This window comes from Rhinopithecus bieti, unplaced genomic scaffold, assembly GCF_001698545.2.
Source record: "Rhinopithecus bieti isolate Rb0 unplaced genomic scaffold, ASM169854v2 scaffold_39586, whole genome shotgun sequence".
Classification (NCBI taxonomy): Eukaryota; Metazoa; Chordata; class Mammalia; order Primates; family Cercopithecidae; genus Rhinopithecus; species Rhinopithecus bieti.
In genome coordinates, this window is record NW_016816842.1 from 1,108,700 (window position 1) to 1,124,506 (window position 15,807).

A 15,807-nucleotide genomic window follows, 5' to 3' on the forward strand; every position below is an offset into this window, starting at 1 on the left:
CCCTCCCCCCTCCCCCCTCCCCACAATGGGCCCCAGTGTGTGATGTTCCCCTTCCTGTGTCCAAGTGATCACTTTTTAGTAGAGACAGGGTTTCACTATGTTAGCCAGGATGGTCTCAATGTCCTGACCTCGTGATCCGCCCGTCTCAGCCTCCCAAAGTGCTGGGATTACAGGCTTGAGCCACCGCGCCCGGCCTCTGCTTTTTAATAATTAGTGAAATGATATCATCCTATTTGTAGTATCATTCTATCTGAGCTTATGTATCTTGCACAGAGTTACAGCAGAGCTGGGATTCAAATTCATTCTGGCACCTGATTCAAAGTTCTTAATCATCACGATATATTGCCTTTCATTCCAGAATGCCACAAAAGGTACTTTTTACATCCTACATATCAGTCTATATCCTATGAATTAAAGGCATTCGCTTATTATACTCTCAGCCAGGGTATTTCCTTATATAAAAAGCATTCATTCAGAAAATGTAAACAGAAGCAAACAGTAGGAGAGACATGAAATTCTTGGTACCAGAGGATGTTTCTCATAAATCCTCTTAAAACAAAAATAGTACACTCTTCCTTTCAAAGGGTGTGAAACTGAGGGTACTTGGTAACAAGTTCTTGTAATTTCAGACACCCTTTGATTCTGAAACTATTTCAAGCAATGTATCCTAAGGAAGTAATTATGGATGTGTACTAGGACATCCATAATTGCCATTAGTGTTTATAACAACAAAAATCAGAAATAACCTAAAATAGGGAGATTATTTCAATCAGAACAAATCACATTTACATGATAAAATGTGTATCTAGTGGTACGGTAATAAACCAGCTCTCTAAATAAAACAAAAAGCCCCCATTCATGGTGTCTGGTAACTTCTATGGTATAAATATTCCTACCATGGATGATCTCAAGCTACTAACAGTTTAATCTGCTCTGGAAATCCTATTTAACAATCCCTATCTGAGCTGAGCTGGCTCCAGTATACCATGGAATACATTCATTAAAATGTAGTAGAAGTTGTCCAATATGTTATGTGAAAAAAGTTTGTAACACTTCTGTATCATATTTCTGAGAAAAAAAATATACACATGGAAAAAAAAGATCAAAATAATGTATTTTGTGTTAATACTGGCTATCTCTAAGTGATATAATTTTATCTTCATTTATCTGTATTTTCAAAATTTTCCCCTTTATGCATGATTTTCTCAGAAAAAAAAAATCAAGGTTCTCTTTCCTAGTTGCAATAATTTAAAATGAACTATTTCCCATGATATGTCAAAAAAAGAGGAAGAATGAACGAACGAACGAATGAACAAAAGAAGGAAAAGAAAAGAAAAAGAAAAAGAAAAAAGGAAAGAAAAATCCCTGGACCTGCTCAATGAAATTGGCTGCGCAATGAGAAGGCCCCAGGGTGAGAAGATTCCCAATACCTCATAACTAAGAAAAAGTGGGGAGGGGTAAATCCTGAGGCTCCAGCCACAGTGCTTGCTGATCTCCTGGGGAGGAGAGATAAAGGCTGATTATTCACAGGTCCTGCAGAAAGGCAAGGTGGGAAGTGGGACTGGAGATATGTCAGTCCCAGGACAAGAATTAGTCTGTTTATATAGTCGGATCCTGGAAAGATCTATTTCTTAACCCAGGACTCGTCCCAGGATCTGCCCACCGAACTCTTAACCGTTATATTAAACTAATACTAATAGTTGTCAAGCTTAAGTCTTGTCTGCAATGAAACATGTTTACACCCCTGGAAGGCTGGGCACGGTGGCTCACGCTGGTAATCCCAGCACTTTGGGAGGCTGAGGCAGGCGAATCACAAGGTCAAGAGATCGAGACCATCCTGGCCAACATGGTGAAATCCCGTCTCTACTAAAAATTCAAAAATCAGCTGGGCATGGTGGCGCACGCCTGTAGTCCCAGTTACTTGGGAGGCTGAGGCAGAAGAATAGCTTGAACCCAGGAGATGGAGGTTGCAGTGAGCCGACATCTCGCCACCGCATTCCAGCCTGGCGACAGAGCGAGACTCTGTCTCCAAAAAAAAAAAAATCCTGGAAACGCATCCATAGGGAAAGATGTTCAGAAGATTAAATGAAAGCAAGTTATAAAAGCAGTATGTAAAAACGAATCCATTTAAGTAAAAAGGGGTAAACATACGGAAAAGAATATAGTAAGTGATTAAGTAGTGGTTGTCTCTAGATGGTTACGATTATGCTATTTTGGTCTGTTTGTTTGCCTAAATTTTGATTTTTTTCTGTAGTGAGTATAGTTATTTTTAAGAGTAATGAGGAGGCCGGGTGTGGTGGCTCACCTGTAACGCCAACATTTTGGAAGGCTGAGGCAGGAGGATTACTTGAACCCAGGAGTCAGAGACCAGCCTGGGCAACATGGCAAGACCTCGTCTGGCGGGGGAATGTGGCGGGAGAAGGTAATGAGGAAAATAAAATAAAAGCAAAGTAATCTTAAGTGAGAAGAAAGATGCAACAACCTCCCTTACTGGATCTTTGGGCTGTTAAACTCGTGGAAGACATAGACAATTCCTGATTCCTAATTCCTACTCCCTGCCACCCCTGTGAAAGCAAATAGCAAACAGTCCTCTAGAACTTCTCAAACGAAGAATTCCCCAGGGACTCAGGGAGCCTTCTGTTATGGAATGCTTTTGCTGGAGCTGGGGAGAGGAGGCAGAAGGTTAGGGGAGGGTGGAGGGAGGAAAGAGAAAAGAACAAATCAAAAAGAAAAATACAAGACAGAGGAAATCTACCTTTTCCCTCCGAGTCAGCAGCACTAAGTCAGTAGTCCTCAAATTTGAGTGTGCACTACAACCACCTGGAGTGTTTATTAAAACACAGACTGCTACAGCCCACCACTGAGTGGGGTGGGGTGGGGCAGGGCAGGGGTGTTGGTTGATGGTGCCTGGGAATCTGCATTTGTAACGTGTTTCCAGGTGACCACACTTTGAGAACTTCTGTTCTAAGTCATTCTGTGAGTAGGCAGACAAAGAAGAGGAGCACTGCACAGATACAAAACTGAGATACAAAATCTGTGTCAAAGAGTTTGAAATTCTTTTAAACAAGGCTTGGTTTCCCCTATGAATGGGAGAAGATAACATCCCTTTCCCCACAGGAGCAATATGAAGATTCTCATGGAGAGAGAGAGCAGAAACTGAGAATATCCTGACAGCTGACGACACACCAGATGCTGTAAAAGAAGAGATACAAGCCCACAACTAATCCTGCGCCGGTAAGAGCAGATACCTGGAAACAGAAACATTTTAGGAGGTACTGCTTTGACCTAGCAGCAGAAGGGGGTTTCCCTTCCCTTCAATTTGACAGTTTCCTCACTGTGGTCACCAGAAAGGCAAGAATGTGGAACAACCTGTTTTACTAACTCTGATCTTTGCTCTTTCACTTGGCAAAAGCCGCCTGGCAGCCTCCTGGCTGCCTCACAGGTGTAACCAGGGTTCCCCTCCTTCCAGGAACTGTAACAACACAGTTCTGCCAAGAGCGAAAGATATGCTCTATTAGTCACTGATTACAGCAGGCAGGGAGGCAAGCCACTCGTGGGCCTCACATACAAGGGAGGGGAAGGCACTGGCTGAGCCTCAGTGAAACATCCAGCAGCACGGGGGCTGGAATAATGGCCTGAGGGCAGTCGGTTACGACTTTTTTCTGGGCAAAAACAGTCTGAAGAAGAACCAACAAAGCCTCAAACATAAAAGATGTGCAATAAATATTGGCCGAAAAGAAGAGGAAAACGTTTCCAATGATACCGCTAGCCAAAGCCAAGGCACAGGCAAGAAAAAGCAATTAGCAATTTTTTTTTTTTTTGGTATAATGTAGGTTCTCGGGATCCAAACTTCAAAAATTAGATTGCTCTTCTCCAGTTCTTGTACCTTGTGTTGCCCCTAAGAGAAGGATAACTTAGGGATATGTAGGCTTCTTGCCAGTATTTTTTCTTTTTTTTTTTCTTTGAGATGGAGTCTTGCTCTGTCACCCAGGCTGGAGTGCAGTGGCGCTATCTCGGCTCACTGTAACCTCTGCATCCTGGGTTCAAGCAATTCTCCTGCCTCAGCCTCCCGATTAGCTGGGATTATAGATGTGCACCACCACACCCAGGTAATTTTTGTATTTTTAGTACAGACGGGGTTTCACTATGTTGGCCAGGCTGGTCTTGAACTCCCAACCTCAGGTGATCTGCCTGCCTTGGCATCCCAAAGTGCTGCGATTACAGGCGTGAGCCACTGTGCCCAGCCTCTTGCCAGTATCTTCTGTTGAATCTTCTTTTATGTAACACAAAGAAATTACAACAGTAGAAGTGTTATGTGATTTTTCATTGGTTTAAGTTTTTTAAAAAGGAAATTCCCACCACACATCTAGATCACAAGTTTTCTTCCCCACAGTGACAACTCCACAGCACTGAGGCACTGTTGACAGTGGTTTGAGTCAGGGCCATTAAATTGCTTTGGAACTTACATTTACAGTGTTAGCACCTAGTGGACCCACAGATATTTAGCTGGGAGTCCCCTGAGGATGGGGTCTATGTCTAGCATTACAATTACTGCTATGGTTAATAGTTAATCTTTTTTAGAGCACTTTATATGCCTGGCATTATGCTAGGCCCTTTACTTACATTGTCTTAACCAATCTTCACAGCTCAATGGAGTAAATGTCATTATGATTCCTTCTTGTCCACTCTCCCAAGCACCTAGCGCAGGGCTGGCAGGCAGTCGGCATAAACATTTGTCAAATAAATTAAAACACTGTGTTACATAAAGAGCGATGTTCAAAGATGCAATGACTGTGAAAGGGTAAGCTTCAAGAACAGGGACAATGGCTGGGCATGGTGGCTCACACTTGTAATCCCAGCACTTTTGGAGGCAAAGGTGAGAGGATTGCTTGTGTTCAGGAGATCGAGACCAGCTTGGGCAACACAGTGAGGCCTTGTCTCAAAAAAAGAAAAGGAAAGAACAAGGACAAAAAACAGCGGGGAAAAGGGACCTGAATTAAGTTGAACCAGAGAGAAAACCATGAACAGATATTAACTAAGAAAACGTGTATAAGCTGCTCCGGGAGAGAGAGATGTGATGGTGGTCTCTGCCGTCTTCAGTTTTGGGACAGAAGAATCCCTTGAAAGCAGACCACATTTGAAAGCAGGTACATTTAATTCCAAATGGCTCCAGGCAGTGCAGTCACCCCCAAGAACAACAGATCATTCCACAGTCAACACCCCATTTACGGTTTGGGTACTATCTCTACCCTTCTCAGTTGGGTCAGTCCTGCCTCTGTTCAGAGGAAGACAAGCCACATGTCCAGGAATGAAAGAATTGAGGAAAAAGTATCAGAAAAGGATGCTAGTTCTGATCCTGCTACTAAAAGTCTGGATCCCCATTTTCTCCTGTATAAAAGGAGTAGGTGGAATTAAATGATTCCTGGTGTTCCTTCTGGCTCTAGCTCTCCATGATTTAGTCCCTTCTGCTTGAGAAGACACCCTCAGGTTTCAGACCTCAACCTTTTCCAGAGTCCTCCTTCAGGAAAAGCCTGGGGTTAGGTCTGAAGGGGCAGGATGTGCTACTCACTGAAAGAGGAATAGCACTTCAAAAAAGGCAATCACTTCTTGGCCTTTTGGCTAAGATCAAGTGCAAAAAGATGGGCAATGTTTTTAGGGTGGAAGAGAACAGTGTGAAGATTCTCAAAAGGAATACCACAAAACAGAATGTCTACAGCACTACCCCAGAAGGTATGCCCAGTGTTGTACGGGCTCAAGAGTCAAGCCCCCAACATTCAACTTGCTTTTAATTTTATTTTAAAGTTATTTTGCATTAAAAAAACAGATACAGAGTCATAATTTGTATCTTTTTATCCCAAGGTAGGACTTATGAACCTATACCCTATGGAACCATTGCCTACAGGATTATCAGTGATTGGTGGGCATGCAGCTGTACCACAGGAGGGATATTCAGCTTCAGTTTCCAATCTCCACCTCACCCCACCACCTTCATACACCCCCATTTCTACCAGGCTGTGGTTTGACTGCTAGTCAGCACTGTTATCCAGATACTAATTGATACTGCATCTAGGTAATAAATGATACACCTATTACCATTCAGTAGATAAGATAATCAGACATGGAAAGAGAAGCATAGGATTCGGGTTGAAGACAGTAAATATGTGTGCTACTTCTTCGCAGGTTGAGTATATCCCTGGTTGATTCTGCTGATACATTTAATTAAGAAAAAGAAAGAAAGAAAGAAAGAAAGATAGAAATAGAGTACATTCCTGGGAGGCAAAGAAAACCAAGAGACATATTGCAAAAGCATACAGTAGGCCCTCTGTATCCACAGGTTCTACATCCTCAGATTCACCAAACTGATAAAAAACACTGTATTTGTGGGATGCGAAACCCAAGGGCACAGGGATCTTTGACTTTTTGTATCTGAAGGTTCAACAAGGCCAACTATGGGACTTGAGCATCCTCAGAGTTTGGTACCCGCAGGGGTTCCCGGAACCAATCCCCTGTGGCTACTGAGGGACAACTGTACATGCTAAATAATCAATTCAGTTTTCATCATGGTAAAGGCAATTCCTAGAAGATGAAATAAAAGGATACACATCAAGGCCCCAAAGATTTTATCCCCTGGATGGTGAATTTTTATTTTTGTTTCTTTTTTGGAGACAGGCTCTCACTCTGTCACCCAGGCTGAGTGCAGTGGTGCCATCATAGTTCACTGCAAACTTGAATTCCTGGGCTCAACCGATCCTCCCACCTCAACCTGTAGCTGGGACTACAGGCACATGTCATTACACCCAGCTAATATTTTAATTTTTTGTAGAGATGGGGTCTCCCTATGTTGCTCAGGCTGGTGTTGATCTCCTGGGCTCACTTAATCCTCCTGCCTTGGCCTCCCAAAGTGCTGGGATTACAGTGGATGGTGAATTAAAGTCAACAACAGTGAATGTCATAATGGTTCCTTTTTGCAGTTACCAACACCTTTCTAAAGGAACTTGGTGTCATGGTTTCACATATTAAACTCCATTTATAAAATGGGCTATATTAATTTAAGGGCCAAGGAAGAGACAATTACATCAAGTCATAAGGTTTCTGGTTGAGACTTCTGGAACAAAGTAGGATAAGAGAAAGTTATAGATAAAAATGCCTTTGGATGCCCTGTGAATCCCCGTAACACTTTCCCGTAGCCCATGACATCAGAGTCAAGGAGGAAGGACTACCCACATAAAGAAAGAATCATGGAAACCGATCCCTGCACCTCCCCAGTGAAGTGATTCAGCTTGGGTAAGTCCCACCTCCTTCCTCTCTTTACCTCTGAGATGTTCAGGCGGCTGGACTATCTCAGTCTAAATGTGAAGACACAATGGCAAGTGGACTTGGGATGCAAGGACACTGATACAGCAATAAACAAGTACAAATAAATCCCATTCACACTGTGGAGCAGCAGAGGAGGATGGGAATCAGGAAAAGCTTTCAAAAGGGGACTTGTGTCCACATACCTAAAGTTAATGAAAGTTGACTAGAAACTTAAGTGTCTTGGTTGGGCATGGTGGCTCACGCCTGTAATCCCAGCACTTTGGGAGGCCAAGGGGAGTGGATCACTTGAGGTCAAGGGTTCAAGACCAGCCTAGACAACATGGTGAAACCCCGTCTCTACTGAAAATACAAAGAATTAGCTGGGCGTGGTGGTGCACACTTGTAGTCCCAGCTATTCAGGAGGCTGACACATGAGAATTGCTTAAACCTGGGAGGTGGAGGTTGCAGTGAGCCAAGATTGCCCCACTGCATTCCAGCCTGGGCGACAGAGCAAGACTCCATCTCAAAAACAAAATTAAGTCTCTAAAACTGACTTCTACCTAGAAAGGTCAGAAAAATCTCTGAGCTCCTTGATCACAAATTCCAGTGCAATACATAGCTTAGCAATTTCCAGGTGATTTGAAATCTCTTCTGAACCGACCCACTTTTTCGGGCTTGAAGGACAGTCTAGCTAGTCAAAGCTATCCCCAAACTAACTCCTCACAGAGTGTGACATCAATGATTTATCACCCCTTAGACACATGCATGCAATTATCTCACTTTTGGTTGTTTTCACCTTCAAAAGGCAGTTATAAATGCATTTGCCTTCTTTCTTCTTTCTCACCTGATATCTATTTCCTTTCTATCCTTGGTTTTCAGTTTTCCTGCCTTTCAACACCAGTTTCAAGGTAGGGAAGAAAAATCATCTTTCATCAAACCTGCTTTCTATACTCATACTCAATAGAACCAAAAAGGCTAAGTGCAGTGGTTCACGCCTGTAATCCCAGCATTTTGGGAGGCTGAGGCAGTAGGATCACTTGAGCCCAGAGGTTTGAGACCAGCCTGGGCAACAATAGTGAGACCTTGTCTCTAAAAAAATAAAAATATTAGCCTGGGGTAGTGGCATGCACCTATGGTAACAGCCACTTGGGAGGCTGAGGTGGGAGCCCAGGAGATCCAGGTTGCAGTGAACCATGATCACACCACTGCACTCCAGCCTGGGCAACAGAGTGAGACCCTGTTTCAAAAAAAAAAAAAGTGGAGTGTGGGGTGGAGGGAAAACACAAGACAGTAGCTTTCCACACTCTTCCAAATCAAAAGATAAGTTCAGTGAAATTCATCCATATTTTCCTCAAATGTGATATTTAAAGACCACACAGGTATTTTATCTAAATCCTTGACTCTGATCCTAGTGATGACAATTACAACCACTCAGGATTCACCAGAGAAATTCCAGTGTAGCTCACTTAGCTTCAAGTCAAAAATAGCCAAAACATTCCACTTCCTCTTGGTTCTTTTACTTTTGTCCTTCTCCTCAGACTTTAGAAGGAGGTATTCTGGATTACTAGAAGCCAGACAGTCAAGGCCCCTTGCTTTGAGAACCACAGCAGTGGGCTCTGAGTCATTGCTTCAGAGTAAAGCTACTCAAGCCGCAGGAGACAGCCAAGTTCTCCCTGAGAGAGAAGGCATAGAGACCAATCAGCGGCCTTTATCTAAAAGGTGGAGTGGGGAGGCTGCCTTTCCATTGTATTTTCCCTAAGACCAGAGGAACTGGTTCAACTGAAAAGGGAGGCAGTCAGTCCCTTGCAGTGCACACCCTCCACTTGAGGGACAGCCTCAAGACTCTCCCCTCAGCTCTTCTGGGTGTTGCAATTGGGCAAGCCTCTTCCCAAAGAGTCTACGGGCTCTGGGCCATGCACTCAGGCTCAATACAGACCTTATCTTTTCAATCTGCTTTCAAATTGATGCCTACAGGCTGAGTGGAGACTGTTCTTGGTTAGAGTGAGCCTTAGGAGCCCCAGGCATGCCCAACACCTCAGACACGACCCCCAGCCCAGACACAGGCTGGAGTTTTCTTTGGAGAGTGGCTAACTCACCTCTCCCACCATCGTCCTCTGATGAGCCCGTTTTTTATCTTCACAATCTAGGGGATTGAGGAGCAAAGCAGGAGAAGGCCCCAGGCACCCACCTTGCCACCCTTCTTTTTCCTTTTAAACTGGTCTCATTGCTTGGACCTCTGACTCCCTCAGTCTTCATCTGAGGGTCGCTGGCCTTTTCAGCTCCAGCTCCTACGATAGCCATTCGCCCACCTCCTCTCCTAGCCATGGAGCCAGCAGCCACTGCCTTCACAGGCCCCAGGCAGGAGGCACCCAGCAGGCCCCAGAGCCAGCTCCCTAGCCCCTCCCCTGCATCGTAGCAAGAGGGAAAGTCAGGCAATTCCTCAACAAAATAAAGGCCAGCAAGACCCCCAGAGAGTTACCCTGAAGGGCAGCCAGGACTGTCACATATCTGGACTCAAGGAGGCAGCTGTGGGGGCTTCAGATAAGCACCACCCCAGCCCCCACATTCTGTCTGACAGGAAACGGACTCCCAAGAAATCCTGCAGAGAAGCCCTTCGTGGGGAAAGCAGGGCAGCCTTGAAGCCAACCCACCCACTCAGATTCCCCTTGGCCATTTCCTGCTTCCTCCGTGCTTTATTCCCCCTTTCCCTCAATTCCCAGCCTTGGTTTTGAATGTTTCTGAATCAGACTTAGAGGGTCCCTGGACCCTCACATTCCTTCTTCATCTGAATTCTGGTTTTTAGAGCTCAAAACCACACAGTTCCAGGCTGTTCTAATTAAATGCAGAGATTGAGACCATCTAATGCTAAGATTATGACCTTAATGACTTGCAGGAAAAGTCATTCAGATTTAATTAATTTTGGTAACCTTAAATCTGCTCAGGATAGAAAATTTCTCAGAGCTATGTTGTGTGTTTGTGGCACAGAGGATGGTGAAAGGTGGCTTGGATGAAGTTTATTCACTAGTAACTCAGCCAGAAAGTTCCATTAGGATTTTGCACAGCGGATGGGATGAGAGACTGGGTGGGGTATTGTAAGTGGGGGTGGAGGCCAGAGGCCCAAAAGGTGAAACTTTTTAAAAGGGCAAATGTCAAGTAGGGGTTACATTCTCATTTCTACCCACACAAAAACAGTCTTCCCCACTCTCCTAGGATGCGTTAAAGTGACATGAACAGCCTTAGGAGCATCTGCTTATCCTATTTGGGAAGGTTCTGATTTCTTTTTTAGGAGAAGCCACATCATTGAGAACCCTCCCCCTGTGATCCTTCTCGCTCTCCTGTTCGCCAGCTGCTTTGGGGGAAATTGGGTGCTTCCTCCAAGTCTCTTCCATAACATTAAGATTAGCAGAATAATTAAATACAGTCCTAATTGGGCACAGAGAGAGTTGTTAATTAATGAGCCAAGCTCCGGACCAGAGCTGCAAATCCACGCTGGCCTGTGAAAACCCAGGCAGAAAAAAAATGTGCTCCAGTCCTATGAGAAAATTGTCACTTGGCAAAAATAGTTCCTGGTGTAGACACAGGTGTCAAACACATTCCTGTAGCCAGGAGTCACGCGTTAATCCCGCAGCTGAGATCCATGTGTAAATAAGTGAGGTACTTCTCCGCCACTATAGGGACACACGCGGCTCTGCGTTCCCTTCCTACCCCCGCGTCCGCATCCCACTCCCCAGCAGGCTGGCGCCCTGACATCCAAAGTCGCTGCTAAGTGACTGAGTTCCCAAACAACAGCTCCGCATCCAAGTCAGAACCACACCGCCAGCCAGCGAGCGCGCGCGATGTGTCTGGGAAACTGTGAAACGGATCGCAGCCAACTCTCCCTTTGCCGCCCTCCTGATCGCCACCCCCATCCCCCTACCCCAGAGGCCTCCCCAACCCTTCCCTCCCTACCACCCTCCCTCCGGCTCAGCGCGACTAGTCTGGCTAAGTGAAGGCACCAAGGCCACCGACAGCCACTCACCTCTGCACGGGAAGCAACAGCAGCACTTAGCAAAGAGCCACCCCAAAGAGGGACCTCGGGTGTAAGCCCTGTCGCCGCCCTTCATGTTGCCCCGCCGCCCCAGCGCTCCCGCATGGCACCGGGCGCCAGCCCGGGGTGAGAGCGCGGCGGGAAGGAAACTTCAGCGCCAATGCCCGAGAGCCGGCTCCCGCCCTCCCCGCTGTGCTCTCCCCGCACCGCGGCCGGCCGCAGCTCTGACTTACTGGGAGCCACTGCCACCTTGGGAAGCGGGGAGGGGCCGGGCGGGGAGGGAGGGCCTAAGGGGCGGAGTTCCAAGGTCCAGCTGTGCACAGGAGACCTGGCCAGCAGCGGCCAGAGCCTTATGCAACGCTGTCAGTGGCACCAGCGCTGTGGGCACGGGGCAAATGGGTGGAGTTTGAGCCCTTGGCACCAAACAGGTAGGTACTCCTTATGTGCAACTTCCTCCCCTCAAAGGCCACCACAATGGGCGTTGGCTTAAAAAATATAGCTAGATGGGGCCAAAGAGGTGAGAGAGGGGCAGACTTAGAAAGTCCAAGACTCAAGGATGCCCTTTTCTTCCTCGCAGCCTCACCCATTCCCTCCCCACAGCCTCCTCTGTATTGAAAACACCGTCCCCAACCCTTTCTTTCCTTCCACGTAATGCTGATTACTAACAATGATAACAGTGCCTCATCTTGATCAGGTCTCCAACTGTAATGACGTGAAAACACTGGGTTTGGAATCATACAACCAACCTTCAAAGCTCAGTTTTGCCGCCTGCTAGCTGTTTGACCTTAGGCAAGTGACTTCACCTTTTATCTTCAGTTTCCCCGTTAAAAAAAAAAAAATGTAAAAGAATTCCTATTTTCCACGGTTGTAGATTTTCTTTTTAAAAGTTTTTTTAATAGAGATAGGGTCTTGCTATGTTGCCCCAGCTAGTCTTGAACTCCTGGGCTCAAGTGATCCTCCTGCCTTAGCCTCCCAAAGCATTAGATTTAGAGATGTGAGCCACCACATGCAGCCGATGGTAGAATTTAAAGATATCTATGGATATCTCCCAGAGTTGCTGATTTAGTAGGTAGGAGGTGGGGCCCGAGAATTTGCATTGCCTCAAGTTCCCAGGTGATGCTGATGTTGTTGGTACAGGACCACACTGAGACCTACTTGAGATTCAGACTTTTTCCTTGCCTATTTGTCATCTGTCTCCTTTTCTTTTTGTAACAGCACCTTGACTTGTCTTTGAGGAACCAGTCCTCCTCCCTTCTCAGGCCATGTTTCTGGGTGTGGCTAACATCCTGTTAAAGAGATGAAGTTTAATATTTCCAGGTGAATGAATACCTACAGAAAAACTTCAGATATCTTACTTATGGTGCAAGACTGCCATTCACCATCCCCCCCTGGCCAATATGCCCAGTAGACCTATCATTCCTTTACTTATATCCCTATCCCTGTCTTTTAAAGCTTTTTCATGTTTCAAGGTCAAGCTTGCTTTCCACAACCCCCTTGAAGTCCACTTGGGCCACACCAGTGGGACCTTTCCATGAACCACTGTATTACTCACAGGATGTCTCTCCCATTCCTTTGTGTCCAGCTTTAGGGCAAAGGGCCTGCTGCAAACACACAACACTCATAAAGAGGGCCTATTCATCAGGAAAAAGGGAAGTTTGTGGCAGGAATGAAAAACAGAAGCTAGATCACCCAGGTAACCAATGCCTTCCTGGAAGAAACACACTCATGGGACAAGGCTTTTGAAAGTTACCAGGATTTGGGGCTTCCTTTCCCAGTTGGAACCATGCATAGATTTGTGCTTTATTTATCTATGTGACAGCCAGGCATGGTTGCTCATGCCTGTAATCCCAGCACTTTGAGAGGCCAAGGCAGATCACTTGAGCCCAGGAGTTCGAGACCAGCCTGAACAACGCAGGGAGGCCCTATCTCTACAAATAATAAAAATAAATGAATAAATACATAAATGAGCGGGTCTTGGTGGACCATGCCTGTGGTCCCAGTTACTTGGGAGGCTGAGGTGGAAGGATCACTTGAGCCTGGGGATGTCAAGCCCGCAGTGATTCATGATTGTGCTGCTGCATTCCAGCCTGGGCAACAGAGTGAGACCCCATCTCCCCCAGCTTACCGCCCACCCCCCCCCAAAAAAATGTGCCAAGGCATCTGCCACATGGTTGGGATACCAGTAAATGATCAAAGCATGACCTAATGAGTAACAATAGCTTACATTTATTGAGCATTTATATGCTAAGCAGTTTCCTCCATGTTCTCCATATATTATCTCATTTATCCTCATTAAAAAAACCTTGTAAAGTAGTTTCCTGTTTCACCTTTGAAGAAACTGAATTAATAAACTACGATGAGGCTTTAATGGTTTAATTCTAAAGAGAAACTCTAAAAAGCTTCGCCCCTTTGGAACAGTAGAACATAAAGTCAAAAATCTACCCTCTATTTCTACTACTGCCATCTCCCTGATGGTTTCTCTTGGCAAGGTTTACATAAGAATGTCACTGTCAAGCAGGAAATGAATCTCTGGTGCTCTTTCTAACATATACAAAAACAGAGAAATGACAGTTCAAATTGCTCATGTTGGCTGGGCACAGTGGCTCACGCTTGTAATCCCAGCACTTTGGGAGGCCAAGGTGGGCGGATTGCCTGAGGTCAGGAGTTCAAGACTAGCCTGGCCAACATGGTGAAACACCATCTCTATTAAAAATATGAAAATTAACTGGGCATAGTGGTGCATGTCTATAATCCCAGTTACGCAGGGGACTGAGGCAGGAGAATTGCCTGAACCCGGAAGGCAGAGGTTGCAGTGAGCTGAGATCGTACCACTGCACTCCAGCCTGGGCAACAGAATGACTCTGTCTCAAAAAAAAAAAAAAATTGCTCATGTTGTCTGCACCCAAGATTCCTGATTCACTGACCATCCTGATAATTGGTCAGTCTCATTTTGCCAGGCTGAATTACTGCAGGATCCTTAATCCTCACATAGTTATCCTGGGTTCCAGTTCCGACCCACAGCAACCGGCACTATTATTTAGTTCTCTCTTCCATGTCACCAAAGACAGTACATATTTTGTTTTTCTTGCAAGCCCAGACCAAAAATGTCTGTAAAATTAACTTTATTTGCTTGTGATCCATAGTATGGATGCTATGGTCTAAGGCTCAGTGTTTGGTTTACCCACCCAATCCATCTCTTTTTACACTTTGGGAGCACTATGATGGGAATTCAAAGATGCTTCAAAATTTCATGGGGAATAACCAGTTTGTTCTTTACTAAAATATTCCCTCTTAGTTTTGTGTTCAGATAACACTGGATCACTTTTTTGTCACAATTCTTTGCAAGAGACTAATGACATATCATTTTGCAGAAACTGGCTTGAGTTACATGTTTGAGGAAGACCCAACTCTTACTTTAGAAATCAAATACCAGTAGACCCTAAAGTAGTCCACTACAAGCAAAATGGATCCATTGGGCATGTTTCCACTGATACTGTTTTTTTTTTTTTTTTTTTGAGCAGAGTCTCACTCTGTCACCCAGGCTAGAGTGCAGTGGCACGATCTCGGCTCACTGCAACCTCTGCCTCCCGGGTTCAAGCAATTCTGCCTCAGCCTCTGGAGTAGCTGGGAATACAGATGTGCGCCACCACGCATATCTAATTTTGGGGATTACAGATGTGAGTCACCATACCCAACCTCTACTAATTCTTATAACCCAGGAATTCATCCTACTTTCAATTTAAAGGCATAAAACCATTAGGAACCTCCTCCTATCTTAAGTTGGCAAGGTCAATACATTTTTGGCCATCCTGGAGATTCATTCTGGGGTTAGACAGCAATAACCAATAACCCAAGAGTCCCATTGCCATCCTCACTTGCCTTCCAGAATGAGACTAGCCAACGTCTACAACCTAATAAGAAAATCCTTTTCTTTCCTTTCTTTCTTTTCTTTCTTTCTTTTTTTTTTTTTAATAGAGACAGGGTTTTGCCATGTTCCCTGGGCTGGTCTTGAACTCCTGGGTTCAAGCAATCCGCCCCCTACCCCCCGGCCTCCCAAAGTGCTGGGATTACAGGTGTGAGCCACCATACCTGGCCATCAAGGAAATCTCGAACAACATGGGGACACTGCTTGTGGACCTACTCGTTAATTCATCAAATACTTACTGACTGCCTACTCTGTGTCAGGCTCTGTTCTAGGTACTGGGTCTACGTTGGTGAACAAAAACAATTTCAGTCCTTCTGAAGCTAGCTACTAGGACAGACTCATCACAAATGTGAGAGAAAAGTGAATCCACATCGGATATGTGACTAAGTTTATTAGTTGAGGGGTTTAATAGAGGCCTAGAGCTTCTAGCCTTTATCCAGCTGTTTTAAGTTAATATTCTCAAAACAATTTAGAAGGGATGGTGGAGGATATAGTTTTAAAACATTGGTGCTGATAAGAATCAGAAGGAAAGCATTTAAAAATATGAGGCATTGGTATT

The 15,807-nt window shown here is 45.1% G+C and overlaps 1 protein-coding gene across 15 annotated transcripts in view; it reads right to left on the bottom strand.

Moving 5' to 3' along the window:
• Positions 1-15,807, bottom strand: part of KALRN (kalirin RhoGEF kinase) — a 684,488-nt gene that overhangs the window by 104,963 nt on the left and 563,718 nt on the right. For 7 of the 15 annotated variants that reach the window (XM_017855326.1, XM_017855325.1, XM_017855322.1 and 4 more), the window contains exon 1: positions 11,315-11,566. The exons of the other annotated variants lie outside the window; for them this stretch is intronic. In XM_017855326.1, coding sequence (XP_017710815.1) covers positions 11,315-11,399 — 85 coding nt within the window. In that variant the 5' untranslated portion in view covers positions 11,400-11,566. Of the gene's footprint in view, positions 1-11,314; positions 11,567-15,807 lie in introns of those variants that run through there. 15 annotated transcript variants of the gene reach the window in all.